At 40.3% G+C, this 27539-nt stretch overlaps 2 protein-coding genes and 2 long non-coding RNA genes across 4 annotated transcripts in view; 1 reads left to right on the top strand and 3 right to left on the bottom strand.

Annotated features, from left to right (window-relative positions):
- Positions 1–11: 11 nt before the first annotated feature.
- On the bottom strand, positions 12–18239 carry LOC146369726 (alanine aminotransferase 1-like). Its single transcript, XM_084910795.1, has 11 exons — positions 17610–18239; positions 8325–8414; positions 7908–8016; positions 7662–7792; positions 5969–6212; positions 5511–5590; positions 5285–5421; positions 1749–1923; positions 1516–1671; positions 1115–1224; positions 12–1019 (listed from the first exon to the last, which is right to left on the bottom strand). Exons 1-11 carry the CDS (start codon positions 17961–17963, stop codon positions 914–916), a joined length of 1692 nt encoding a protein of 563 aa, XP_084766921.1. The 5' UTR covers positions 17964–18239; the 3' UTR covers positions 12–913.
- LOC146369728 (uncharacterized) lies at positions 2358–5272 on the bottom strand. Its single transcript, XR_014797426.1, has 3 exons — positions 3772–5272; positions 3609–3698; positions 2358–3530 (listed from the first exon to the last, which is right to left on the bottom strand). It is a non-coding gene; the product is annotated as an uncharacterized LOC146369728 (long non-coding RNA).
- LOC146369727 (uncharacterized) lies at positions 14099–15681 on the top strand. The gene is made up of 2 exons (XR_014797293.1): positions 14099–14323; positions 14980–15681. It is a non-coding gene; the product is annotated as an uncharacterized LOC146369727 (long non-coding RNA).
- Positions 18240–19979: 1740 nt separating the features above from the next.
- LOC146369725 (1-phosphatidylinositol 4,5-bisphosphate phosphodiesterase gamma-1-like) overlaps positions 19980–27539 on the bottom strand; it is a 42594-nt gene continuing 35034 nt past the window's right edge. Inside the window, exons 25-32 of the mRNA XM_084909456.1 lie at positions 26933–27029; positions 26622–26846; positions 25288–25433; positions 24613–24727; positions 24351–24512; positions 24130–24218; positions 23436–23620; positions 19980–23308 (exon numbers count right to left, since the gene is read on the bottom strand). Coding sequence (XP_084765582.1) covers positions 23248–23308; positions 23436–23620; positions 24130–24218; positions 24351–24512; positions 24613–24727; positions 25288–25433; positions 26622–26846; positions 26933–27029 — 1080 coding nt within the window. The 3' untranslated portion in view covers positions 19980–23247. The remainder of the gene's footprint in view (positions 23309–23435; positions 23621–24129; positions 24219–24350; positions 24513–24612; positions 24728–25287; positions 25434–26621; positions 26847–26932; positions 27030–27539) is intronic.

The raw sequence follows: 27539 nt of genomic DNA, 5'->3' as shown, positions 1-27539 counted from the left end.
GAGACAACATGTTTCCGTGCACGTCAATTTATTTAAGATTTCCACAACACATATGAATCAACGATAAGACCTAGACAGTTATAATTCATCTAAAAGCGTCACTCTTAGCTTTGTTCACATTAACTGGAAAACCAAAAAATCAGTTTTATTTGTTGTTGGATATCACCCACCTATGCTTTATTCAAATTTTTTATACAAAGTCTAAGACATATTTTTTTCAGTCTAAAAACATTGCATTAAAAACATTAACTTTAGGAGATTTCTTTAAATAGAGGCATGCATAACCCAGCCACAGGAGGCCACAAGCCAATTTACTCCTGGTGCCAAGCCCAAGCCCAGATAAATGGTGTGGGTTGTATCATGAAGATCATAAAGAATGAAATTTCTGTACCACTTTGTTCGTGGCCCAGGTTAATAATGACTGACTCTAGTGTTGTAAGCTGACAGAGTGCTGGCTAACACTCTAACTTCTAAATGAAGTGCTCTGATTTGTAAAGCTGATATGATGGAGAAAAGGAAGGTTTTGCGTGTGAATGAGACCAGGAAAGAATGAGATGGACATCAATGATTTACTGTGGCACACAAAAAGGGAGCAGCTGAAAGAAGAAGAAGAAGAAGAAGAAGAAGACGCTCACTACTGAGAATCATGAGCATCATGTCAAAACTTCAACATAGCCTATGTTGTTTTTGGCTAAATTCTTTACTGTTGGAACTGTTGCAAAGCAGATGTTACTATTGCAGAATGACACTGAAATCTTTCTAAAAAAAAAAAAATTATTTTAGTTATACAGACAGTTATTTGAATTATCCTCTTGAGATACTTCACATGAATCTGACCAATCTCAAGTTTACACTTAGTTTAGGCCACCCTCTTCCACAGGGCACTATAAGCTGACTTCTTGCTTCTCTTTCTTTACACTTCTGTTGGGGTCACAGTGCCACCCATGAGACGGCAGTGAAAGGAGGTGAGGCGAGCTAGGACCTCTACCAGGGTGTAATGAGGAACAAGGATGCATAATCTGTGGGAGAGCACCACAAACAAGAGTCAACTTTTTTGAAGCAATACAACATGCAGTACAAACCTCAAAAGGTTTTATGATTTCATATACTTTACCTCAAATGGAAGCTGTCAGTCATTTCCCCATGTTCACCTGCACCAGCTAATACACCCTCCTCTTCCAATAATTTCTGACAGTACAGAACATCAGCTTTCAGCCCCAATAACTGAAAACAGAAGTGCATATAGGACAGTATGGCTTTCAACTTTTGTACCATCAGAATTATGCTTTTTTTTTTTTTTTTTTTAAATGTTCAAATTTTTTTCACAATCCCTCAATAGTCTGTTTTCAAGTTTAAGCCATGTAAGGAATAAGGATAGAATCAGGTTCAAGTAAGGATAATGGTTTGGCATTCATTTGTAATGGCTAAACTTAGTGGTTAGACTTGGTATTCCATTAACATTGATAATAGACTGATGGAGAAAGAAAGATGGAAGATTGTTGGAACATTTCCCACCTTGGCCTGCTCCTTAATCCCACATGGTAAGTGCAGGCGAGGAAAAACATAGATTCCTCCAAGCGCTGGCTGACACCTTACCCCTGGCAGTTTATTTAGGAGCTCCTGAACCCATTGAGCATTATGGGACAGAGTAGCCAGGATGAAGAAGGTCTCCTTTGTGAACAGAACAACAAGTAATTAAAAGTAAGAGTGTAACAAAGGACAACAGTTGGCTTTTGCCGTTTCCTCACCTGCATGTATGAGTGATACGATGGGTCTCCAGGTTGTGGCGGATTGACCATAAGATCCAAACCAAGCTGTCCTGTGACTGGAGTACTGATATCACCACACAATGTGTTATCAAAATAATAAATCACCTCTGGATCCATATTAACTACCTCCATGTATCCAGCCCTCAGACCACACCTAAGATGCAGACACAGATTATTTTAATTAATTTATCAATAATGCATTTAAAATTTGAGAAATGTCTAAACTATTCATTTAAATGCATGCATGGTATAAGAAGGCATGAAAAGTGAAGCTTGAAAGTATATTTCAAAGTGTATTTAGCCTACATTAATTCTAATGATCAGTATGTGGTTGCATAAACAAGCTATGCTATAGAAGCCTAGAGCCCTTTTCACAAAGGACACGGCGCATACAGTGCTGCGCACAGAAACATTCATTTCTATTGCTTGTGGTGCAGAATAATGGTTTACTGCTGCGTCAAGCAAAGTGCAGCGCAAGCATATCAGCAAAAGGTACTGACACATCCCGTGGTCAAAGTTCAAACCAGTTTAACTTTGACTGCTGCGCGTTGTTATGTAAATTTGTGCAACCAATAAAAAAAAAAAAAAAAAAAAAAAAAAAAAAAAAAGAAGCCTACAGTTGCACTAAGTTCAACCATAGGATGAAGAAAAACATTTTGCGCATATTCGAGTTGGGTGAACTTTTTGACAGAAGTTAAGGTGCATAGTTTTTAAACTTCCAGAACTTCTTCTTTAAAGCTTTCTTCTTTGAGAGATACTTTTTTTTTCCCCTTCACATTTGAACATAATACAACACAAACTCTCAAAGAGGACACAAAGTCACAGATACATATTTTGAAATGATACGGCGCAGGGGCATCTAGTACATGTAGAGCGGCCATAAACAAAACTGACATACAAGCAGAGCGCAGCGGCATTTTTAATAGATTAAAGGCAAATGGTTTGAACATGAATTAAGGCTGTAGATTGGGGAGAGCCTCAGGTGGGACTGGCGGAGGCTCTCAGGCCAGGCAGATCTCCGTGTACTAATGACAAGCTTGTATAGCAGAGTGTGTCAGATATAGATAGAGCCAAAGCAGACCCAGCAGACTTGCTGTGGTGCAAGTAGTGGTAGAATGGCCTGTTCTGGCTGGAACCAACTCCGGTGTTTCCTAGTGTGACTCGTGGTAGGTACCTATTTCAAATAGGACAGAGCCGTAGGCGCACAGTCAGTTAAGAAGAGTTTAATCTTTAATACAAAATAAAAGTAACAGTGTAACAGCGGCACCTAAAAACAATTAAAAAGCTTTACCTTATTAAAAACGATAAAACTGTATGATTGCCCGTGAGACAGGACAAGCGCTGCGGGGGAACCGTTTAAGAACAAATCGACATAGCACACAGGTTAAAAAGGGACGGCAACTCACACATGACCCCAAATGGGCAAAACACTATAGAAACAAAACAAAATCTTCAGTGCCGTCTTCACACAGGCCCACCGCTGTGCATGCAAAAGCGGCAAGACAAAAAAAGGATTTGTTTTCCCTGCAGCGCCTTCACCGTTCGCGACAATATATATAAAAAGGGGTTAAAATACTAAAAGAATCAATCTCTGTGGTGCCTACTGATACAGAAAAAATTAAAACAAAAAACAAAACAATCGACAGCCGCAGCAGTCAGTCTGTCGACTTACACCAGTTTAAAACAAATTAAAACACACTGATGTGTCGGGTCCTTTGCCCGCAGCCAGAAATCCACCTGGCAAAGCAGCAGCTCGTTACTCTGTGAATAAAAGGCAGGAGATCACTTAGCTGGACAGTAAAACACAGGAATATTCCTCAACTGAATTGGTTTTGTTACCTGTCCACAAGTTCGTGTCACACCCTAATAAATGTGGGTCAGTGGCGATGAAGTCCACTATACCGTTCTCACGGGAGCAATGTTTCCCACCTACAAGGGTGCAAATAACTGTAAACCTCTGCCAACAGCCAGAGCTCAAGTGGTACATTTTTGTGTAACCTACCATTCTAACAGAAGTTTAGGGGAGGACCCGTATCAGACTTTCATAGACAGAAGTTAAGAAACACCAACTTGCCCAACTGGTACCAAGCACTCGCAGCTTCAGGTTTGCAGAGGAATACCCAATTGCCCACACCTGCGCTTATGAAAGGAGCAAAGACCAGCTCCGCCCACCAGGGGCGATCCCAAGTCTCCAGGTCTCACCTGTCACACTAGCATTTGCTACAATCGATTCATTTGCAACTTCAGCCAAATAGCCCAAACACTCACTAACCTAACATCTCCCAAAGTTCCTTTTCAGTGGATGCCTCCACTCAAGAAGCCTTTGACACACTCTTCGCTTCAGCCTCCATCCCCATTAAGCCACATCCATCTCAGGTAAAATGCACCCATATGCCTTTTTCTCTCGCTGTCTCTTTCCCAAAAAACAATAGACAATGATGTTGGAGACTGCAAATGCCAGCTTTCAAGCTAGACTTGGGGAATGGAGACATTGGCTAGAAGGAGTTGAGCACCCTTTCTTTGCATGGACAGACCTTGAAGATATGCTTGCATATCTTCAAGCATAGTGCCTTTTGCTCATCAAGCCATATAGATGCAATTTTTTCTGCACAAGTCTCGAGGCCTCCACCCGAGCCGGAGGTTTCTGCACCTGCTGGTCCCATCACCTCCGCCGGTCCACAGTGGAGCATCGCTGGACTGGCAATCTCAATCTCAATCTCAATTATAAAGTATAGAAAATTGACTGAGGCCTAAAATGATATTATTACAAATATTGTTAGGTTTTGTATTGTTGATTGTCATTTATGCTTAGAAATATCTACTTGTATATGCTTAGAGTTTTATAATTAGTTTTAGATTGGTAGAGGTTTGATCCTTAATAGTCTCCAAACTTTGTGTGCATTAGAGAGCACTCTGAGAGCATGGGAGAGGTCGTACCTTGTCTCATTGTTTTATGGTAGGATAAACGTATCAAATCTGTTTTAGGCTAAGTGCCTTTTGTTTAGATGAACTGCTGGACTTCCAGACCAGCAGGTTTAGGGAAGTCATTTATGGGGTCACACTCTGACCCCACACACACACACACACACACACACACACACACACACAAACACACAGGCAAGGTACTCTTTGTTTGTATGTAGACGTCATATGTTAATGAACCTATGTATATTCATGTAACCTCAATAAAAGAGCAGTGTTACGGGGGAGCAGACGAGAGTCTGACGGAGGTCAAGTGGTGAAACGACACTTGGCTCCAGGCAGGTCTCCCTCATGCATGAGTAACACGAAGAACTTTGCCTACTTGGTGTTCAATGCTTTTGCTGTGTTTTTAAATTGTCTCGTTCCAGCGGTGGGCCTGTGCTAGACAGACCCAACAAATATCTTTAAAAAAAACTATATTTTTGCGCCTCCGGCTTCCAGTTGAGCTCCATCGCCACCACTGTCCATGCGGCCATCCACCAGAACTTTTGTCTAGGATCCTGTTGTTGACAAACATAAGAGACAGAACTCACTCTCTAATGCAGGTACTGGATAAAGAGTGGAAGGAGATCAGCTGCACTGTTTCTGCAAGCTCTCTATCCATTTCAAACAGGACTTTCTTATAGGAAATAAACTCTCTGTCCTTCCCATACACGCTGTCCTGGTACACCTGGAGTGCAGAGGAAAGAAACTGATAGATAAAGAAAACCTGACAAATGCATAATAAAAAGCCAATCTGAAAAGACAGCTCATGGTCACCTCGTCAGCTAACAGTAGGACTCTCTCAGCTGCTGCGAACTGAATCACTTCCTCTATTGACTTCCTGTCCTGCACATGGCCTAGAAAGACAAAGGTAATATAAACAGTGATGAAAGAAGACTGTATCTCCATCTAATGTACAGTACAGTGCAATAGTTACACCATTTGGCACATCCTCTACAGTGAAAATAACAAATAGCAAAGTTTTACAGATTACAGTCTAACGTAAAATGTCAGTCATATATATTTAACCTCTTTAATATTCTGGATATTTATAATTGAGCTATTTGTATATATTAGAGCTATTTCTAATATTTTGTAACTTTTTAATATATTGTATTATTTAATTTACTTCAGTCAGTTGCTGTCCAGCAACTGTAACCACATAATTTCCTTTGGGATTAATAAGGTATGCTGATTCGGATTCTCATTTCACTTAGCTACTGTGTTTTACTTACCTGTGGGATTTCCCGGGTTGCTGATGTAAATGGCTCTGGGCTCACAGTACCCCCGAGCAGCCTTTAAAGCTTGATGCATGTTGTCCAGGTCTACAGCCCACCCTCTCTCCTCTGTCAGCTGGTACGGTACCAAGACCACCCCAGCCTCCTCCAGCACATTGTACAGCATGTGTGGGCAGGGCCCAGGTATCAGCACGCCTGTCCGAGTATTCCCCTCACCACTGGCCAGCAGTTTCACAGCAATCTTATAACAATAATCGAAAAAGCTATATTTTTTTCCTTTAGGGAGAGCAATCTTTTCTGTCACTTTTTGCTACAGGTTATTAAAAAATCAGGAATAAATGAAATAAAAAAGAATGTTTGAAGCAGAAAACAAAGTAAAACTGTTTCCTTTTGCAACAATGAGAGATCACTCACACATTTAAGCTTTTCTTTACAACTAACTCAATAAACTATGTTTAAAGGCTAAATTAATGCAATACACCTGGTTGTTTCAAAGATTCTAAAAATATGTTACATGTAGAAGTAAACATGTTTAAGCTGTTGTTTGGGAATATTTTGGTTATTTTGGTTGAGGTTTTTACAATGTGTAAAGACTGGACATTATTATTAATACAAATCATATTATTTTTCAGTTAAGTGCAAAGATAAAATGTGCAAGCTAAACAACTACTACAGTTTGCTATAGCAGAAGATACATAAAAAAGTCATGGAAAGGATTTCCACATCATCAAATTGCTTTATTTCAGCATTATGCAGGTCTGTTATTCCAACTTAATGTACTTGAGTTGGCTTATTAATTAATGATGAATCAACTTATTTACTGCAGTTGAGTCCAGCTTAATTTAATTGAGTTGATCCAAGCCATGCAAATTACATTAGTCCAGCAAAAGCACTTAATGCTGATAAAAAGTCATTTATGAACAATAAATAGCAATAGCATACACGTGGTGTGTGTATAATTTCCTGCCTCTTGTGACCCTAGTGATTTTCCTGTGGCTTGTAATGATTTTGTGATATTGCTAGTCCAGGCAACTAACCAGTCTTGCTAGCTTGCATTATGTCATCTCAACAAGAATAAATTTAGCAAGTGTTATGCTGATGAATTTGATGCAGATTGTATATGTTTCAACTATGTTCACTATAGAAACATCAAATTGTTTAGTTCAAATTACAACTTAGACTCTTTAAATGAAATAACTATCCAATTTTAGTTTTTTGAGCGATGGTAAACCCTAAAGATTTGTGGGTGTGTGGTCTGAGTGATAGGTGTGTTCACTCAGATAACTGCACTTTCCAGCTGTCTGTTTTTATGCTATTGTGTCCTTTCAAAGCATGTGGCTGATAAAGTTGTATTTTATTGTGTGGCCTCCCTTGATGTTAGACATGTTTGATTATGTAGTGCAGCGGTCCCCAACCCCCGGGCCTCGGACCGGTACCGGTTCGTGAGTCGTTTGGTATAGGCCGGGACTGATCCACTGCCCTGCGACTTATAGGAATAGGTGGCTGAGATGAATGTCATATGTGCTGTTGATATTATTTTACTTGCTTCTAGTTTTCACGGTGCTCCATGATTGTGAGAGGAATAAAAGAATTGTGGACATCAGTACGAAGCGTGGATTCTTTCGACCAGAGTAGATACATGTAGCATTTGTGTAACTAGAAATAGTACGAATAGTGTTCATAGTCATACCATTATAGCCCTTTGAGAGCCAGCAGAAATAAAGATGTTTTGGGCATATGAAGGAACTCCATCTCTTTTTGTGATGAACTCAGCGATGCTTTGCCTCACATGACGAAGACCAGAGGATGCAGTGTATGAACCTATCAAATTATAATTATTTAAGTATATTTCAATATACATGTGAGTTAAAATCCCAGACTCTCAAGTTTAAAATTCAGTTTGTACATACAAATCTTTCCATTTTTTAACCCTCACCCACACTTGCTCCATCACAGGCCTCCAGGAGTTTCTGAGCTCTTATCTTGACATCCAGAGGAAAACATTTGTCTTCCATCAGCTGAGGGTATATACACACTGCCAAGACCTGAGGAAGTAGGCCAGATTCAGAGAGGACTTTGTAGACAAGCCTTTTTGAACAAAGAAAGTGTTTTTAACACATTAAGAAGACAACATGGTTACAAATATAGGATATGTATGGTGCAAGAGTAATATAAAACGCAGGAATTAACAATAATCACTATACATTATATCCACTGCAGAAAGTAATGGACATAAATAAAGCACATGAAAATAAAATGGATAAATAAGATTACACTTAAAAAATCACAACTTATATGACAGATACACAAGTTTGACAGGAATGCTTACACAACACAATTAATGAACACTAACCTGTCGAAGAAATGAAACATGTTGTAAATCAACTCTGTGGGGATCACCTGAGCTAACATCAATCACCTTCTTGAAGGATTTCTGTGCCCCCTGCAGGACAACACATGTTTAGGACTCAATTCTCTAGACTCGAAACAAATTTTCTCATTTCTCGCAACATTTCTGAGGTTCTCAGCGCCCAAGTTAGCTAACAGTTTTAGAGAAACAACTCAGTTAAAACAATTAACTCATAAATGAAGAAGCAGTTTGAATGTTTATTACAGCTGAAAGTTTCTTTGATTTAATGAAAACCAGCCTGGTTAAAATATTTAGATTTTTAATCAAAATGGCAGTGGACCACAGAAGTGTGTTCCTCATCTTCAAATTTTCTTAACTCTTTAACCCTTAAGTAACCCCTGAAGTTCCTTTCTGAAGTGAGCCATTTCTGTCATATTTAACGCTTTTGGTTTAACTCTTTCACTGAGACTTCAACTTTGCTAGCTCTTCATTCCTCAAAGATTTTATCCAAGCAGCTCCGCTATGTTTGAAATTGCTGCAAACTTGTTGTGTGTGTGCTCTGTGAATATGCTTACATACATCAGGGGTAAATATGAGTTTAATATCTTGCCCAAAGACACTCAGTTAATCAGACTTGAAGAATCAGGGACTGATCCACTGCCCTGCGGCTTAGTTGATGACCCACTACCCTCTGAGCCACAGCAATCCATTTGGAGGTACTACTTAACCTGCTAAGTTAAGTGACTTCACATTCAATAACTTACAGACAGAGTGGGTATAACACAAGAGTTCTAATATTGTGTTTAATTAAAAATATTAAGTAGGTTGAACTCAATTTTTAACAATTTGTTATTAGAACTCAATTTAAGTAAGTTACCAGTACTTTTTATGCAAAAACGCTGATCAACTCAATTTATTTGAGTTGTCTTAACTTAGAAAAACTAAGTAAGCTGGAAATGTTGCTTCTCAGTGCGGAAGGATGAAAGATGTGTTTTGAAAGTGCCAAGTCACTACCGTCCTCTTCCCTAGCATGGATCAGTCCGCATGTTCATGCATTCATGCGTTCAGCATTTTTTTCTGGAATATGTTGAGCAAACCTGGAGAAGCTTCAGCTCAAGATATTATTGTTGTCATTGCTGTGGATCTTTACCTGATACACTGACTTGGTGAGTGAATGTTTACTCTTATTCAAAATGATTTTGTGTCTTCTCTTAGTTTAGCACCAGGTTTATAATCTTGCTAGCTAGTTAGTGTTAGCCTAGCGTTGCTGCTGCGGCTGGGCTCATGTTACTTAAAAATTAACTCCACAGCCTTAAAAACCTTATATAAAAATATGTCTGTGAAATTTTCTGTTGATTGTTTGAAATAAAAAAGTGAGATAAGAGCCCAGACAAAATTTTTCGGGAGGTGCAGCTGTTAGGGGTGTGGTGTAGGGTGTATTTTAAATCCATAGCCATAACTAACTAACTATATATATCATGTTTAACCTGAGTAGCAAAAGACCGCAAGGGGGTTGAAAACAATACACCAGCAGTTAGCTGTGCTCGCCGGCTCTATCGAGCCTTGACCTCCCGGTCAGCTATCCCGCTGGTGGATAACAGAGCTCTCCGAAAACCTCGAAGCACTTTTGCAAATATGTGATATTTTGATAAATTAAGTAGATATTTGAGCATTACACAGCTACATTCTCGCCTGAAAATATCTTAGAAGTTTATTTTGTGACCCAGACAGGGTAATCTGGGGAAAAGGAAGATGGCATTTGTCGGCCGCAGTTGTCGGAGCCTGTGTATGCTACTTGTGTGTACTTGTGGTCTCGTGGACTTGTGATACGTCGGAGACCAAGGACTGTTCCAATTCAAAGTACACATGAAGTCGAGTACACAAAAAATACCGGGATGTGTTTTTGCTCCTCCCGTTTTATCGAGCATGTATCGGTGGTGACTTGTGTGGACTTCAAGGGACGTGGTACAGCTAAATATCCCAGAATGCAATTCGTCCAAAACTCAAACACCGGAATGATGTCATTCCGGGGTAAAACCGCAAAGGATTGTGGGTAGGAGTGGCAAGCGGTACTAGCGCACGCAGGCTTTCACATGAAAACAGTCACACAGCGATAAAAAGAAACACAAAGAATGGCAAGAAGCTGTTGTATTATTAACTGCAATAGCCGGTCGCATGACAGCCACGGGAAGCCGACGGGTAAAGAGATTGGTTTTTATCGGATTACGTCGTGGAAGAGAAATTGTTTAAGCCATGTTTCCGAAGTAACAAAGAGCCGAGTCGGTCATAAACCCCACCTCCTCCATGTTAGCGGATGGGACTGGGGTCAGACTAAAATAAATCTATTCTCCTCAGATAAACTTTTTCCAAAGATTCTTTCTTTTGTTTTCAATAGTTCTCATCACGCTGATTGTTATCCAAGGGGTCTCCTCTCCCATAAGTTTGATTCTAATTCCTACCGCGGCGATGTTAAATTGGGGTGAAACGTCATCATAACAGCTTTGACTGGCAGCTGCAGTAACGGAGAAACTTGCGTATCTCTATTCGGGAATAGCAGATAGAGCGTAGGCTCTGAGAGGAGGGCCAGCGTTTACGCTACGAAAACACGACCGAGTGTTTTAACCTGACAGCCTGAGGTGTTCTTCAGTAAACTGGACTACCCGACAGAAGGACCCGAGGCCCCGCTGCACGTTTTCGGTAAGTTAAACATGTTTGTAAGCTAATCTGTAACTACCGTCCTTAGCTAGGTCCTGAGACCAAGCTAGCTAAGATGAGCACTCGGCTGTCAGGGTTCGTTTAGCTAATCTGTGCAGGTGAATGAATTTACTAAAGAAATTTACTAAAGAAATCAAGAGAAACGCCCCGGGCTACTCAGTCACTTATTACTGTTACTGTACTTTTATTACAAGTATTATACTGTAAAAGCAACAGGCTGCACCCTGCTTCAGCTCCTGTGCAGAGCTGAATATTAAATATGTGCAAACAACAGCATGTTTTCAGTCTCTTGCCACATCTGTAAAGACAGTAACAATTTTTTAAAAGCTTGTACTTCAGTAACTCCTCATTAATCAGGAACTATGGATTAAAGTACTGTAGTCTACTGTAATACTGAAAAAAAATGTAAGAGAAGAACTTCAGATCCTGAGTGTGTGAGGACAGAAGAATCAGCTTTATTTCAATTTTGAGGGATAAAATTTACATTTGAGTTTGTGATGATTCTTTGTGATTACAGGAGCTGCCCTCAGATTCAGACCTCAGCACCACCCAGTGACAGCAGACAGATCATCCAACATGTTCACATGTTAACTGCAAAATGAACTGATGAAAACAGTACAAAGGTTAAAGTACCACATGTGCTGTAGTGAAAGCTGCAGCTGTTTTATTGATAAAGTTAAAGACAAAAACACAAAAGGATTAATCACTCATGTAACTGTGTCACTATATATCAGCATTAACAGGACCTGTTTGGTGTTTCACAAAGCTGCTGATCTCAGACCTGCACAGCTTCCGTTTTAAACACTTGATGTACTCAGCTGCATGAAGAGCATGTTTGAGTTTCTCTGACACAATTAAATAAAACCTGATGAAAGTCAAAGGTCGTCACTTGTATGTTGAACTACAAACTTGTCATCTGGAGTTCTTTCACAGTTTTTTGCAGATAGTGTGTTATTTACCATAAAGTGATTCAGAGTTATTCATACCAGAGTAACCAGAGAGGATCATATATTTTTAAATATATAACTTTCTACAGGACTGAATATAATATCTTTATGTAAAAGTCCGGAGCCTCTGGGGAGTATCCGAGTATTTATAACATTACACAAAGCAAAGGTCTCCATCACAGTGTTCATGAAATGCTGGGTTTATCCATCTCCTGGGGTGGGCCTACAGAGGAGTGCTGAAGATTTCCCTGTGAGGGAGCTGCTGGTGAAGATGATGAGTCCTGCTTGATCAATGCGATGAGCTTCAGTGTTCCTGGTGTTTCTTAAATGATGCCTTTTTGAGTGGGTCAACAGAACTTCTGGCACAGGACAGCTGTGATGAAAGAAAGGGAAGAAGTTTCTCCAAACCTCTGGACCCAGGAAACTCAGCTTGGTCCTGATGGTCTCCCTCACTAGTTTCTCTCCAGGGTGAATGTAGCTGTTGATATAATATGGACTCTATTATTAAATGAAAAGAACAAATTACACTACACTACTGAAACGTTCTGCTGATGTTTTTAAAGTTTCCATGTTACCAGGCTGTAGAGATTTAAACAGTTTTAGATCCATTACACTCACAGTCTTATGTTAAAATCTCAAAGGACAGCATTATATTTTTGATATTAACAGTAACTCTGGGCCTCTGTAGAGTGTGCAGCTGATCTCATCGCTGTCTAAAAATGGATAAAAACAAAACAAAACTAAGAAGTGCTAAATCCTTCAATAACACCGAAGAGTAACAGGTGTGTAGCATCGCTAACTAGCTAGCAACAAGCCTCCAACACAGTGCGTATGCTAGCGGCTAATCTAGCTAACGAACTATAAGATGATAAGCTGTGTGTCTTTTTTATAATAGTGACATGGTTGTATTTACCTTAATTAAACGAGTCATCAGTCGCGGTAAACCAGCAAAAAACTCGAGGCGCCGGGCTACATAAAAAGTGTAGAGGGGCGTGTTTGCGGTCACGTCCAGCGGGTGTGTGGGCGGGAGCGTTACACAGTCGCTCCACCTCAAGTCACTACTGCGTAGACTCTGGCTCCAAATTTGCAAGATGGCAGCCTCCACAAGCGGGATATTTCGGCTTCATTTTTGCACAATGGGAGGAGGCGGTGTCGCGTCGTCCATCTTTTATACAGTCATTGACGTAGACGTAGCATTTTCAGTATGAGAAACATTTCGTCACTCATCCAAGTGACTTCTTCAGTCTCAGCTGACTGCAGGTTTCCCCAATCTTATAAACAGTACATTTTCACAATAACAGAAACCAGCCCACTGAAGGAACAATGGGCTGTGAGGTCAGTTCCTTGATCATTAATATTTTATCCCTTTTGGGATACTGTCTGTAACATTTAATCACTAGATGTCACTAGATTCTTTATTGCAGTTAACTGAGGTCTGTTTTTTTACCCCTCCCAATTCAAGAGTATAATCCTCACTGCAATGGCCGCTGTAGGACAAACACGCTTTACTCAGCCAACAGAGATCAGAAACATTAAATTTAGACCTCCATAATGGCTGCCACTGGCTTGTGTGATTCTGCTACTGTGTGGATTGAATCCGGCTTCAGTGCAGAGTTTTTCCACCCCTCTGTGTCAGTCCTCTGTTTACCTCAGCTGTCAACACCAGGTGAGAAGCTGTAAAACTTTGTGAGAGTCCAGTGCAAGTCATTGATGGATCTTCTGACCAATCACAGGTGAGCTGTTGACGATATGCTGAACTTTTCTGTCGGTAACACTGCTGTTGTTGCTGTTGTTAGCGAAACTGTCTTTGAAGGGGATGTAAAGCTGTGGGACCCTGACAGTTAACAATGTCATATCATGTAAGAATGTACGGTGGCCCCTAGAGACAAAGCACGTACAAACTCCAAAACACTTGCAAAATCCAAAACACATGCAAAATCCAAAACACATGCAAACCCCAAAACACATGCAAATTCCAAAACACAACGGAAGTGCTCCAGGACGCTAGGGGCAGTGTTGAGCTTTTGTTACCTAGTAACTACACAAGCCAGGACGTACCAATGACCGGATCTGGGCTGTATCCCAATTCAGGGTCTGCCGCCTTAAAGGCCGCATTTTAAGGCCGATTACGTCACAGCGACACAACGAAGGCTGTCCCAATTCAAAGGCTGCTCGAAATGCGGCCCTCAAATGCGTCCTTAATTTCCCTGAATTTTAAGGATGGGTCAGTGTAGCCTTCATGGCCCAACATATCCCAGATTTCATAGCGCGGCGGTGGTGTGGATAATTTTGCCGAAAAAAACGGCGGAAGCGGAGCCGCCGAAGAGTAAACTTTCAGAAGTAAGTACTGAATATTATGTCACTTATTTATGCGCAAATGTTTTTATAATGAAGAACATTAAAACATTACTGTTGGCCACATGTCGGGAAAGTTATGTGGCATTAGCGATGTTTGTACTAAATTGGTTTTAAAGCCTTTACTTCAAAATATACGCCGTTCAATAGTTGACTTTAATCTTACAGAGAATGTGATGATTTTATGGATAATTAAAGTCAGTCATATATCCACAAACACAACAAGCAGAAAGTCAGTGATGCTGCTCGGTTTGCAGTCCTGAATATCACAGCACAAGCAGGATTCACTGCACTGTTAATGTTAGCTATGTTATATTGCTGCCTCTGTTCGGTGGTGTCGAGCCAAACGGACTTTGACGTGTGTTTGAACGAGCTGATGGTTCACTCATTAAGCTGAAAGAAAGATGCTTTAATCACAGGAGTCACACATGTGTCCACTGAACCATCTGGGAACTCTTCTTGTTTCGTAATAACACAAACACTAAATCCTCCTTCTTTTGTGCTGTTTTGTAGCAGTGTATACACCTGAGACTGTCACCTGTCTGTCTGTCCTGCACTCTCTCTCTTTTTCTTTCTCTCTGATTGTGGAATAAAAGTATGAACATGTATTTATAAGTTACACTTGTGTTTGAATCCTGCAGCTTATCACACATTTGATTTCCATGTGTGACAACTGCAAGTGTCCAGAGTGAGGACAGACTGAGGGACCCACTGCTGCACATCATCTGTGAGGCTTTGCACCCCTGATGATCGACCAGGACAAACTCAGCAGTGTGTGAGGAAGAGGAGGAGGAAGAGCCAGCAGCAGCTGACAGATGGAGAGAATAGACAGACTGTTCCCTGTTTGTGAAGGACTGCTAGAAAAGTTTAACATAACTAATTATCTGTCCTTAATCAGTCTTATTAGGTAATGTTTAAATAATTTTATCATCCCAGTGTTTTCAGTGTGGGAGAAAGTACTCAGGGCCTTCAAGTTACACACTATGAAAGGCAGCAACAAGTTTAATGTCCAGAAACCTAAAGTATGTATCAGCAGCAGAATGGACCTAAAAATAGATGTTTGTTTCAGTTCTATGAAGCTTTGAGTATTTTGGATTAGTAGTACTGCTGTGTTTGTTGCATCATATTGCTGTAATTGTTTATATGCTTTATATATTCTGAGGTAAGTTGATCTATAGTGTTACATCATATTCTATAAGGATGTTATGTGTTTGTTTACTTTCTGCCCAGTTTGACCCATTTAGCAGAAGTCAGCCTGTTTAAGGCTCTGATATCTATTCTGTATGACTTAAAGCAGTTATGACATGGTCTGATTTTCTCACCCAATAAAGGAATATTCAATATATCAGTCTACTCTTCATTTTATCAGAAACAGTTATCACAGCTTGTACATTTTCTTTTTATAAATATATGTAAGCAATGAGCCAAATTTAGTAATGCCAACATACTGAAGGAACAACATTTGTCTCTTATATATGATGCACCTATATATGCACTGTCAAAGATACTTGTCTTTGAGTGAAGATTTAAGGTGATAAGACATATAAATAACTGCAACTTGAATGTGTACTGAGGCTCAGTATTTGACACAGAGTTCATGTTCACTGCTGTAATAGCTAATAATGATTAATACAATAACTATAATATTGGCCATATTATATTTACATTACCAAAGTGATATGACTTTAGTCTCATGAACAGCATTAGCTAATTGTTATTTACTAACTAATCTTAAATGACTGTTCAGTACAGAAATGAAGCCCAAAAATCATGTTTTACTGTCCTGTGGTCTCAGCCTCAGATACTCAACTAATCACACAAAGCTCTTGTAGAAACAAACAAACAAATGAACAAAATATGTTCTCCTTCACTTCTGTCAAACAAAGTTGTATGACACGTTTCCAGCGGTTAGTATCATGGTTGCTAGGCAACCTGGGAAGCGACGGAGACTAGACCGTCCCATACAGACAAACTTGCTGTTTATTTTGCAAATCGAGCTCAACACTGCCCCTAGCGTCCTGGAGCACTTCCGTTGTGTTTTGGAATTTGCATGTGTTTTGGATTTTGCGAGTGTTTTGGAGTTTGTACGTGTTTTGGAGTTTGTACGTGCTTTGTCTCTAGGGGCCACCGTAAGAATGTAACCAAACTGTTTATCATTGAGAAAGTGTGATTCGAACATTAAGATAGTGTTAGTTTTTAACCAGCTGTTGTTATTATTTAGCCAGTTTTTGTCTGTTGGAATCTTTCTCCCAACAGAACATAGATGTGATGCTTCATATCTTTAATATGGAGGAGCAGACATGAATTAAAATGTATCTCCACAGTACGCAAATGCCTACGGGGACTCTCTTCTACATTTGGTATTTTACATTTGGCCCACATAAAACGTGATTAGTCTGATGAAAGAAGTCCTTCCCGACCACTGCATTCAAATATAGTGGGACAACATTGCTGCTTCCACAAACTGCAAACCCACTGATGTGTATTTTTAATAGATTAATTATATGTTTGTTGGAAGACGTAATTACACACCAACCTCCTATATATTTCGGAGTACACTATGGTTTTTTGGCTATTAAATAGCGTAAAATAAATTACTGACTTCACCTTTAAAGGTGGTGTAACACTACTGCTGTGTATGTGGAGAAGATGTAGACATTTGTTCACAACCCTGTGACAACCATTAAAAAATAAACAATTAAACAAAAAATCAAAGAAAAATGTATTTAATTCCTTCTCCACAGGAATCTGTAACTCTCAATTTGTAAGACCTTCTGATTAGTAGACGGCCTGCTTCAACATCTAAGGCACAGCCGCATAGTGTAGTTGCATGTTGTCACCTTACTGAGATGCTTTATGTTACTTTTACTCCTTTAATTTAGCACTCCTCAGTAGATCTAAGAGTGTGTAGATAACTGTAAATCCTGTAAGCAAGTAGAGCTGTCTTGTCACAAGTGATTTTTGTGATTGTTTGCTATGACAGATCTGTAAATACCTTTTATGTGTAAATCAAGGAGTTTGGCAAGTGTCAACTTATCTATATTTACAGCTCCAGTAGGGAAATGTATGCATTCTCATTTACACATTTGGCTACATGTTCTAAAAATAAATAAATAAATAAAAAAACACACACATTGCGTTACCACTTGAAGAGAGGCTAGTCTTTCCCGATGTTTGCTACAGAGGTTGCATTTACTTTATTCCACAGACACTTTTACTTAAAAGAAAGATATTTTGGATATATACGTTTGAGCTGATTGCCAGGACTTACCAGTGAAATCTCTTTTCTGATGCGTTCAGCCAGATTCTGAAGCATAGTTTGTGGAGAGTCTCTAATCCCTCTCACTGTGGGGTTCACACGTTGAAGAGAAGTCATCATCTCCATGAAACAGTTGAATTCAAATGTTGGAGCTGTCCATTTAAAACTATTGCAGTCCAAGGAGCTTTGCCAGACAGACACTGCTTCTTTCAAATTACTTTCTACCACAGACCTTCCCAAAGTGTGGGGCCCGCCCAAAGCCATTGCGGGGGGGGGACAACGCTTGGACACTGCTAGCACAGGGCGCCCACACAAACGCAAAGCAGGAGATGAAGCAGCTGAATATGTTTTCCAAACCAACTTCATTCTAAGCCAAAGACTAGAAAATATGGTGAAGCATATCTTCCCTTTGGCTTCACGTGCACAAGTGCCAAGGTAGGTCTCCCCTGCAGAATTGGTTTTCCCTTCCTCGGGAGCAGCGCTGGGCTGTTCAAATCAGGGACAAACAGTATCCCACATTCTTGATTTTTAGTTCACAAACACTTGTTGTAATGACTAACTACTCCTGACATTTTGGAGATGTTAGCTCTTTATACAGTAAAGTTACAGTGGGATACAAATAATATCAGGCTGATCCTGCCACAATTTGTTCCCCCTGTCTAAATGACAGACAAACAGTATCCCACAGTTGTTTATGTTTTTAAACCCATTTTGCACAGAGAGGCATTTTTTGAAAAATGTATTGATAGCAATGTTGAATATTATTACACAGAATAAAAACAACTACATGTAAAATAATTACACCGTGATGCCTCTGCCTTTCTAAATAGAGAGACAGTAACTGCGTATTTATATGTAAGCGTTTAAAACCTGTAAATCTGAATATCTGCCAGTCTGCAATTCATCTCATGTAAACAATAACGTGGCGCACAGCGTGATGAGAAAAAAGGCACATACCTTTGACGTTGCATGACGAACTCTGTATTCCTCCTCCACACGTAAACGCAAAAAAGGAGTTTTAAAAATCTCCGTTTTCTGTGACTCGAAACGCCGTTTACGTGTGGACGAAACAGCTGCGTTTCCAAAAATACCCGTGTAGGTGCGGACGTAGCGTAAAAGAGTTAGTAGTTTATTTCCTTACTACCTGTAATTTATTGCAGATTACTTGTATTTGCTTAACTGTTTACTAAATGTTTGAGGTGTGAAATAAACCGCAATGGAGCAAAATATGGGTGTGTGTGGTTGGAGGATGTGTTTGTGCGTGAGTGTGTGTGTGTGTGTGTGTGCGCGCGCGCGCGCGGGGGGGGGGAGGGGGGCAGCAAAAAAAGTTTGGGAACCACTGTTCTACCACAACAAATTAAAGAATAACTAACTAGTGGACCACTTCAAAAGAATGAAATGGGACTGCAGGTTTAATATGTAATTCTTTAACCAGAAAGAGACCTATGTACTGGTCTAAAAGAAAATAATGTAATGTAAAACCCAAGCAAGAATATTTATATATTAACTTGCATTTTTAAATAGATCACAATATTTTAGAAATTTGTGGTTTTAATACGCAACTGTTTTTGCAGTTATTAATGACACCATTCATTTTAAAAGGCTCTTATTTAATTTACACTGGGGCTCCAGTCACATACATATCAGCATGTTCCGAATAAATAAATAAGGGTCAATAAATATTTTTATCATATGACTACCTGTTGAACAAGCTCTTTGTAATGCTTGTAATGTAATGCTTTGACAAAATCAGAATAGAAATCTGCTTCATTTGCCGATCAAGGATAAAAAGCTTGGCAACAACTATTCTTTAGAAATGCAACATAGGAATAAGGATAAACACTGTGCAGAGGAAAAATAATAACTAATAAAACAACATTAAAATAAAGTGGGAAATCTTTTTACAGACAACTATGACAAAGTGCAAAAGTAGAATATTTTGGGAAGTTTGGAATGAAATGGATTGTGCTAGCCCATAACTTTGAATTTTCTTTAACTGGTAGCAGCATAGCAGCATTTAAACAGTTCTTGATTTGGTTCACATAATGACTCAGTGAAAAATGTTGCTTATCAATTACTTGACACATATATAATTGTATAAGTTTAGCTTTTATACAACAGAGCAGACTTGGACTAGACAGTCCCTTTCCTGCCATGGGGTGAAATTACCTGAGAGGGTTAACCAGGGCCCCACCCTGGAGCCATACCTGAGGAGGGAGCTAGGTGGAGAGCGGCTGGTTGCCGTGCCTTAGGGGACGGAATTTGTTTGAATGAAATTTTTTCAATCATTAAAAAAAAAAAAAAATATATATATATATCAATAAAAATGTGATCACTCCTTTTTCTGGATTTTTGTTTTAAAATGAAAAGACACTCTGCCGATTACATGAAAGAGCTTTATTAAATGGAAACTTGCACATGATTTGCAATGCAGAATAATAATACTGGACAGTTAGCATAGGTGCAGAGAGAAAAACACAACTTGTGTCAACCGCCTAATACACAATGGCTATAGGCCAAAACGATGACCTTTGCATAGAAGTCCCTACCCAGTGCAACTGCAGTGTAGGGAGAAAGAGAGAGGTTTGTGTCTACGGGGACAGTTAAAGGGAGCTCCAGGTACACAATAATAATTTCTACATAAAGTTATAGTATCTTCAATCTGAAGTCCGCTAGCATCCTTGTAGCACGTTCTTTTGTCTATTAAAACAGGATCTACAGCTGTCTGATAAATAAAAGAAGTTATATACAATGAGAAATCAGACAGGGGAGGAGATGAAGTAGCTACAGGGGTGGGTGGTTAAATATAAAGTCATGCAGAGGGTCCAATCAAAGCTGCTTTTGGCAAATTCAGGACCAGTTGGGCCACATCTGTTGATTAAAGTCAGATGATGGAAACTGATCTTGATCGATGGTTTAGAAACAAGGCATGAAATCAGAGCTGGCAGGTAAAAAGAATGCTTTACTAGGTTTTTTTTGTTGTTTTTTTTTTTCTTTGCTTGGTTTTTTTTTTTTTTTTTCAGTGATAGCCCTTTATTTGTGGGTGTGTCCCTGTAGAGGCGAACACATCTGAGCCCCTATGCAGACATCCAGGGGAGCGCTCTCGTCTCCTCCCCCACTCACTGTTCTCACACTTCTCTGAAGGTAGTATAGATAAATTTAGAGCCCTTTGAAGAAGTATTAAAAAAAACTTCTCTACGTGGTTTGGTGAGAATTTGTGCTCTCCCCGGCAGAACAAGAAAGTCTATGACAGAAGCCCCCACCACCTGGAGGCAGAGTTCAAGTGATCACCCACTTGGTCTTGATTAGGAGGAACAGACTTGCGTCTTTAGATCCCTTTAAACCCTATTTCATGGGTAGTGGTCCAAACCAAATGAGCATGTTCCTCTAGACTGTAGATCGTTTTCCCTAAAAGGGAAATTATTCCAGTTGTAAAGAGAGCTCCTGTTCTTTCTTAAATACAAGAGTAATTACACTCAAGAACAAAGGCACATACAGGATACTTCCTTTTTGCTACAAGTGCCCTCTAACCCCTTTTTCCATCCATTACGAACAGTTTAATTTTTCATTCCCCACATTTGTGTAACCTGAGTTTTCGTCTCCCTTTTTATCCTGTTTTTCTTGGTAAAGCCTGAAACACAGCAAGTGCAAATTTCAGGGGGAGGTTTGTAGGTAAATTATTGTTTAAATTGTACAGCATTCATCTGAAAATGTCAAATGGAAATTTATATTGTGTTTGCATTTGAAAAAGTGCTAGCTGTATTTACTGCTGATTCCCACAATGACTCTTTATAATAATGGCAAATAATAATTAAAGAATAAATTCATTATTTGTTATTGTACTGATTGTTTTTCCTTTTTAAATAACTTCCAGGTCCATCAAAATAATGAATAATGTCTGTTTTCATAAATAATATCATTTTGAAACACTTTCTTTTTCTTACCAATGGTTTAAACTTCCCCAGATTCCATTTCATTGGACACTATTGCCAGAAGTATTAGAAACACGTTGTAGTTTTGTTATGCGATCTACTTTTCATGAAATCTGTCACAGAAAAACCAGTTTGCAATTAATATGTTTCAGCCTTTAGTCCACGATTGTTTTTATAGCTTAGTTTTATGTCTTTTCAGTCCATGAGATACTTATGTTTGTGTTTACTTTTTTCATTCTGCCCTCAGCACAGAACGTTGCTATACTATATGATATTTTCTCATCAAAGAACATGTTTTCTTCACTTCTAAATGGATTGCATGTGGCTGCTGTAGAAAGCCTGCTAGAGTCTACTCCAGGAAGCAGGTTTATCTAACAACTCTTTGTTAACCCTGAGATGAGGAAAACGCCAGGTTTTCTGTTCCAGAAAGCGAGTTAACTTAAACTCAGTCACTGGGTAAACAGAACTAAACCCGCTCAATGTCCTGCTGCTGCTGAATCAGCTGACTGATACTCTGATTCAGCTCCTCATTCACTATGAAAGTGCATAGCAGAGGTAATTCATTTAAGGAAATTTACATTTTTAGAAAAACACAAATCCCAGTTAGACCTCAGTTAGCTGTTTTTAGATTTGAGCGCTTTTACCCTCACTCAGATCCATCTCTTCTGTGACCCTGTGGACAGTTGTGTAACTGTCAGCCTATCAACAAGTTTAGTGCACTGTAGCAATTACTGTTTATGTTAAATTGATCTGTATAAAGCGTTAGACAGACAACACACTGGTCAATGAACTTCATTTCCCGTGTTGCTATCGGTCATACTATCAGTCACAGATGTTGGAGATGAATATTTGAATGAAGATTAGGCTGAAAGGGCATTAAAAGTCTAAAAATGTATTTTAAATTGGCTTTTTAGGCAAAATGCGGTGTGTTCTGTAGATTTCATGTTGAAATGTGTTCACAGATTGATATTCAGTCATTAACTCATTAAATTAAAGTCAAACATCAGGCTGAATGGTCTGAGTCTGAAAATCAGAATTTGAATCTGATGTTTTCGACTAAAAAAATCACCTGAATCTTTCTCATTGGATCAACTCAGACCCAGATTTGCCCACAGGTAGCCTATGATAGGCTCCACAATGGATTAAAAACTATGTTCAGGTTGGAGTCCACTTGCACAACAGAAAAGATTAAAAATGGACAAGAATCACAGATTCATACTGGATCGGGCCTGGATTGAATTCAGCTTCGGTAATTTCCCAGTTCATGCGTTTTTGGTCCGTTTTGGATGCACATCTCATGTAAAGGACTGTGAACACGATAGAAAAATTTAAATTTCATATAAAAGTTTGTAAGGTCTGTAATGATAACAGACTGTCATAGTCAGCACTGGCACATGTTCACATTCCTCCATTCATTTGATTAAAATTGAGACTCTGCACTATATTCACCTGTTGCATTGTGGTATCTGATCTTCAGTGATGAGTGTTTCCTTTCTCTACTCATGCACGTGAGTAGAGAAAGAAAACACTTATGAGCTGTTCTGAAACTGAAAACCTTGAGCTTCTGATATCAGAGTTAATCAACTAAGAGTTTATCAGACTAACAGTTTATTGAATTTGCTTCCTGGAACAGGGCCCTGTTCTATTCAGGCTGTCACCACACAACCTATGAGGCACAGTTTGTGTTGGAGTTTAGCGCTCTCGGGTGGACGGGAGGATTAGCTGCGCTTTGCTATCACCTGTTGTCTCAGCTTCTCCCTTCTCTTCTTCTCCATCAGCCTGAAAGAGCAGCAAGAAAAACAGTGACAGATTAGTGGAAAACAGACAGATAGCAGATGTAGCAGATACAGATGTAATTTGGAGATGTTAAATTAAAGCTTGCAGGAGCCACTGCTAAGGGACTAACCTGCGGTTGCGAGCCTCCACCAGCTCACTCAGCTGGTCCTGAGCGGCTCGGAGCTCCTCCAGACTTTGCTGATAGCTCAGGTCTGCGGAGCCTGACCTCTCCAGGAGAGAAACCTGGTTGGACAGCTCGCAGGTTCGATCTCGCAACCGCTGGATGGATGTGTACAAGTTCTCATCGTCTTCCTCCTTGTAGCCACAAGGTGGATAGAGAATGCAACAGCTTTATTTCAGAATGTAATACTTAACAGTGGGATTTGATAAATGTGGATTTGTAATGAATCATAATTTTTGAACATTTTTAACGATTCATGAGTTTGTGACTTTTAGTGCCTAGTTGAAAAAAGAGGCTGTGTGATATTTGTTTTGTGGAAATAATGATGAAGACGTGTACAAAAAAGTTATTTCACGCTGTAATTTTCACGTTCAGATGGTGGTGTTCAGCTTCAACTAACAGCAGTGCTGCTAACTGGAGATCCAGAAATCATCAAATATGACTGTGCATAGTGAACTTTATTTGCTGACACCATGTTATTTGTGGCTATGTATCTCACAGCGGTGAAAGTCAGGGGTTCTGTGTGTAGATTCCACATCAACAGATCTTTGAACTACAAATGGAAACCAAAAATCTTGCCTCATGCCTGCAGAGTACTATTATTCAGATGTCCTGTTTGCTGCAGAGATAAAGTAGTCCAAACCTTAGCATTGACGATTTCTATGTGAACCAGAAGGGATGCTAGCTCGAGCTCCTCACTGTAGCTGTTCTTTAGAGGTACACTCCTGTAGCCTGGTAAAACAAAAAATTAAACCAATTCAATGTAAATTAAGATTAGGAAATATTTCCAGAAACATTGCAATCTAAAAAATACAAAAATAAATAACTCATAAGTTTGTATTCTGGAGACATTTGCGCACTCACCTGTTTTGAGCAGACGGACTGGGTAGGTTGCCTGTGCCAGGAAGTTGGGATCGCTGAACATGTCCTCCTCATAGACAGTGAAGCGCAGAAAGGCGAAGGTGGGGTTGTGGATATCGAACACAAACTGCTTCTGCACCCACACAGGATTCAGACCATTATCAGCTAGGAGGGTGGAGAAAAGCAGAGGGTTAACACTGCAGTGAGTGCACATAAACTGCTGAAATGTTGCATTTTCATTGCTGCTATGCAGCAGCTCTCTTACCTACAACATCTGTCTTGCACTTGTAGCTGTCATAGTCGGCTCCACAGATTTCCAATTCTACAAAAGGACAGACAATGCTCCGGCCATTCTTAGGCAGATGGCGAGCTCCCAGCACCTGGGAAACACAGAGCAAGAATAAGCAAGACAGTGGGAAAATTGGACACTTAGAATATTAAAGTGGGCCAGGAGCACTTATAGACAAAGTAAAATCGGTCTGTATTTTTTGGAAATCAGCTGAAATTGGCTCCTGAGCAGTCTGAAATGCCATCAATACACTATTTCATAAGATTACAAAAAGCAGGTTTTGTTTAATACTTCCCAGCAAACTTGCAGATCAGATAGCTCAAAATGATCATATTGTCAGACAACTGACTTCATATGATATTTTTTTCACTCCACTTTGAAAAAAGGGAGAGCAAAAATACCACCTTCTGTATGAACTGATCTGCCAAAACTGTGGCTGAGTGTGACTTTGTGGCCTTTCTAACTCTAGCTATGGTCAGTTTCTTCCATTAACTTTCATTATGGTTCAAAGAACAATAAAAGTGTAGTTTTAAGCTTGTTCTCACCTAGAAAGGGAGCATGCCTGGACAATGTGAACTGCTCCTTTGCTTTCTCTCAGGATTGACTTAGCTGTACAATCAAACTCCCTCTATCCTGCTTAGTTAATCTGACCTGTAATTGGATGGTGATTGGCTCCACGTGCAATGTGTCCTTGTCGAAAGGGTCAAACATGTCATCCCTCATGATGTCAGGCTGGGGAACATAGCCACTCCCACCTCCAAGCATGAACAAAGCTTGGTTCAGCTGCATGGGTTTATCTACAGACAGACAGGTTTTAAAGAATGAGTGTAAAATTGTATTTAGCATCACTAATTGATTACTGAACCATCACAGGTTGAGTATGTGGACAGACTGCGGCCTGTTGTTCTTAGAGGCAAATAGGAGCTTTTCTGTTAAAGTAAGCCAGATGTTACACTGTATCAATGTCTCCCCCTGGTGGCCACTGCTCGAGTCAAATTTGTTAGGAATTTGTTAGAGATAACTTGCTCAGGAGCCAGGCCCCGGGAGTGTGCCTGAGGGCAAGCGTCAGCCGAGTGTAAAGCAGTGGGAACAAGAGTCAGCACCTCCAAATCTGAGGCCATGGTACTCAGCTGGAAAAGGTGTGTGTCCACTCCAGGTCAAGGACGAGTTCCTACCCTGAGTCGAGGAGTTTAAGTAACCAGGGTGACAGGTCACCAGTGATGGTAGAAGGGAGCGGGAGATCCACAGACAGATTGGTGCTGTGACTGCAGTGATGCGGATGCTGTTACGGTCTGTCGTGGTGAAGAGAGATCTGAGTATAAAAGCGAAGCTCTCGATTTACCAGTTGTTTTACGTCTCCACCCTCACCTATGGTCACAAGCTGTGGGTAGTGACCAAAAGAACAAGACTGTGGATAAAAGCGGCGGAAAAGAGCTTCCTCCGATGAGTGCTGGCCTCTCTCTTAGAGATAGGGTGAGAAGTACAGCCCTCCAGGAGGGGCTCAGAGTAGAGCCGCTGCTCCTCTACATCGAAAGGAGCCAGTTGAGGTGGTTCGGGCATCTGTCACGGATGCCTCCTAAGCGCCTCCCGGGTGAGGTGGGTCTGCCCGGCCTCTTGCTCCTCCTCACTCCTCCAATGGGAGGAGGCTACAGGACAGACCCAGAGCACGCTGGAGAGATTATATCTCTCGGCTGGCCTCGGAACACCTTGGTGTTCTCCCACACAAGCTGGAGGAGGTAGCCAAAGAGAGGGAGGTCTGGGCTTCTCTACTTAGGCTGCTGCCCCCACAACCCGGCCCCAGATAAGTGGAAAAAGATGGATGGATGGATGGATGGATGGATGGATGGATGGATAAATTTCTCTGAGAACAGACATGAATTAGTGTCTGAGATGAGGAAAATCTTACAACTTGCCATCAACCCATGCTGTCTTGGACTCACTGTTGGATAGAAAGGCTCTCTACAGTAATGCATCCTCACACTGACCTGGGGTCTGGAAATTGAGTGCAACCAGCTGTGAGCCGCAGAGCCACATAGGTAGAGGGTCATAGTTGGAGGAGTCCAGCCTCTGTCCTCTGGGATAAATCCTGGAAAGCTGACGACGGTTGTACTGCAGAAAGCGTTTCCCTCGGCCACGGGTCGCAAACTTTTCTGCCTTTGTCTCCGGGAAGGAGGACATATCCCGGTAACATGCTCGCTCTGTCCCAATCTCTGCAAATGAAACAGGAAGTGAGACATGAGATTGCATACAGCAACAGTTTATAATGGTAAAAGAAATGAAATGGTATGGTCCTTACTGTCCTCATTGAAGGGCACTGGTCTGCAGTAGACCACGAGGTCAGACAGCTCCACTGCAATCTTCTTCCTCCTCTCCATCTGTTTCTCCTCCTGCATCTGTTACCATGGAGATGAGACAACCATACAAATATGAACATTTCTTAAACATATGTCACATTTTTTTCTGCAAACGGTTTTCACACCATGAAAACAACAACATGGACAACAAGGAGCAACATTCCTGACTGCTCCGCTCAGACTATGCATGTGACAAATAAAGAATCTTGAATCTTGAACATGGCATCATCTTCTGAGAACATTAGCTATATTTTCTATAAACAACCGACATTATAACAGCATGTATCTGACATATGAGTATGAGGAAACTGTCAAGTTTGGAGTTTCACTATTTGACAAGGTTGTCCCGTAGAAAACTTTATACATTCACACTCTCTACTCTAGCTGAGATTACTGCTGGTGGTGTAGCAGTTTGATTCAAAAACATGCTTCAGCAGCTTCTAGGAATCCCATTTGGAATGTACCCACCTATGACCTACAACTCTTATATCAACTTAAACTGACAGCAACTTCCAACTAACTTCCCCATGTATCATTCTGTGATGTAAA

The sequence above is a fragment of the Perissodus microlepis genome, chromosome 17 (assembly GCF_051167445.1).
Source record: "Perissodus microlepis isolate ML-2025 ecotype Zambia chromosome 17, ASM5116744v1, whole genome shotgun sequence".
Classification (NCBI taxonomy): domain Eukaryota; kingdom Metazoa; phylum Chordata; class Actinopteri; order Cichliformes; family Cichlidae; genus Perissodus; species Perissodus microlepis.
Note: the sequence above shows the minus strand (reverse complement) of the source record. Positions and strands in the feature narration are given on the sequence as shown.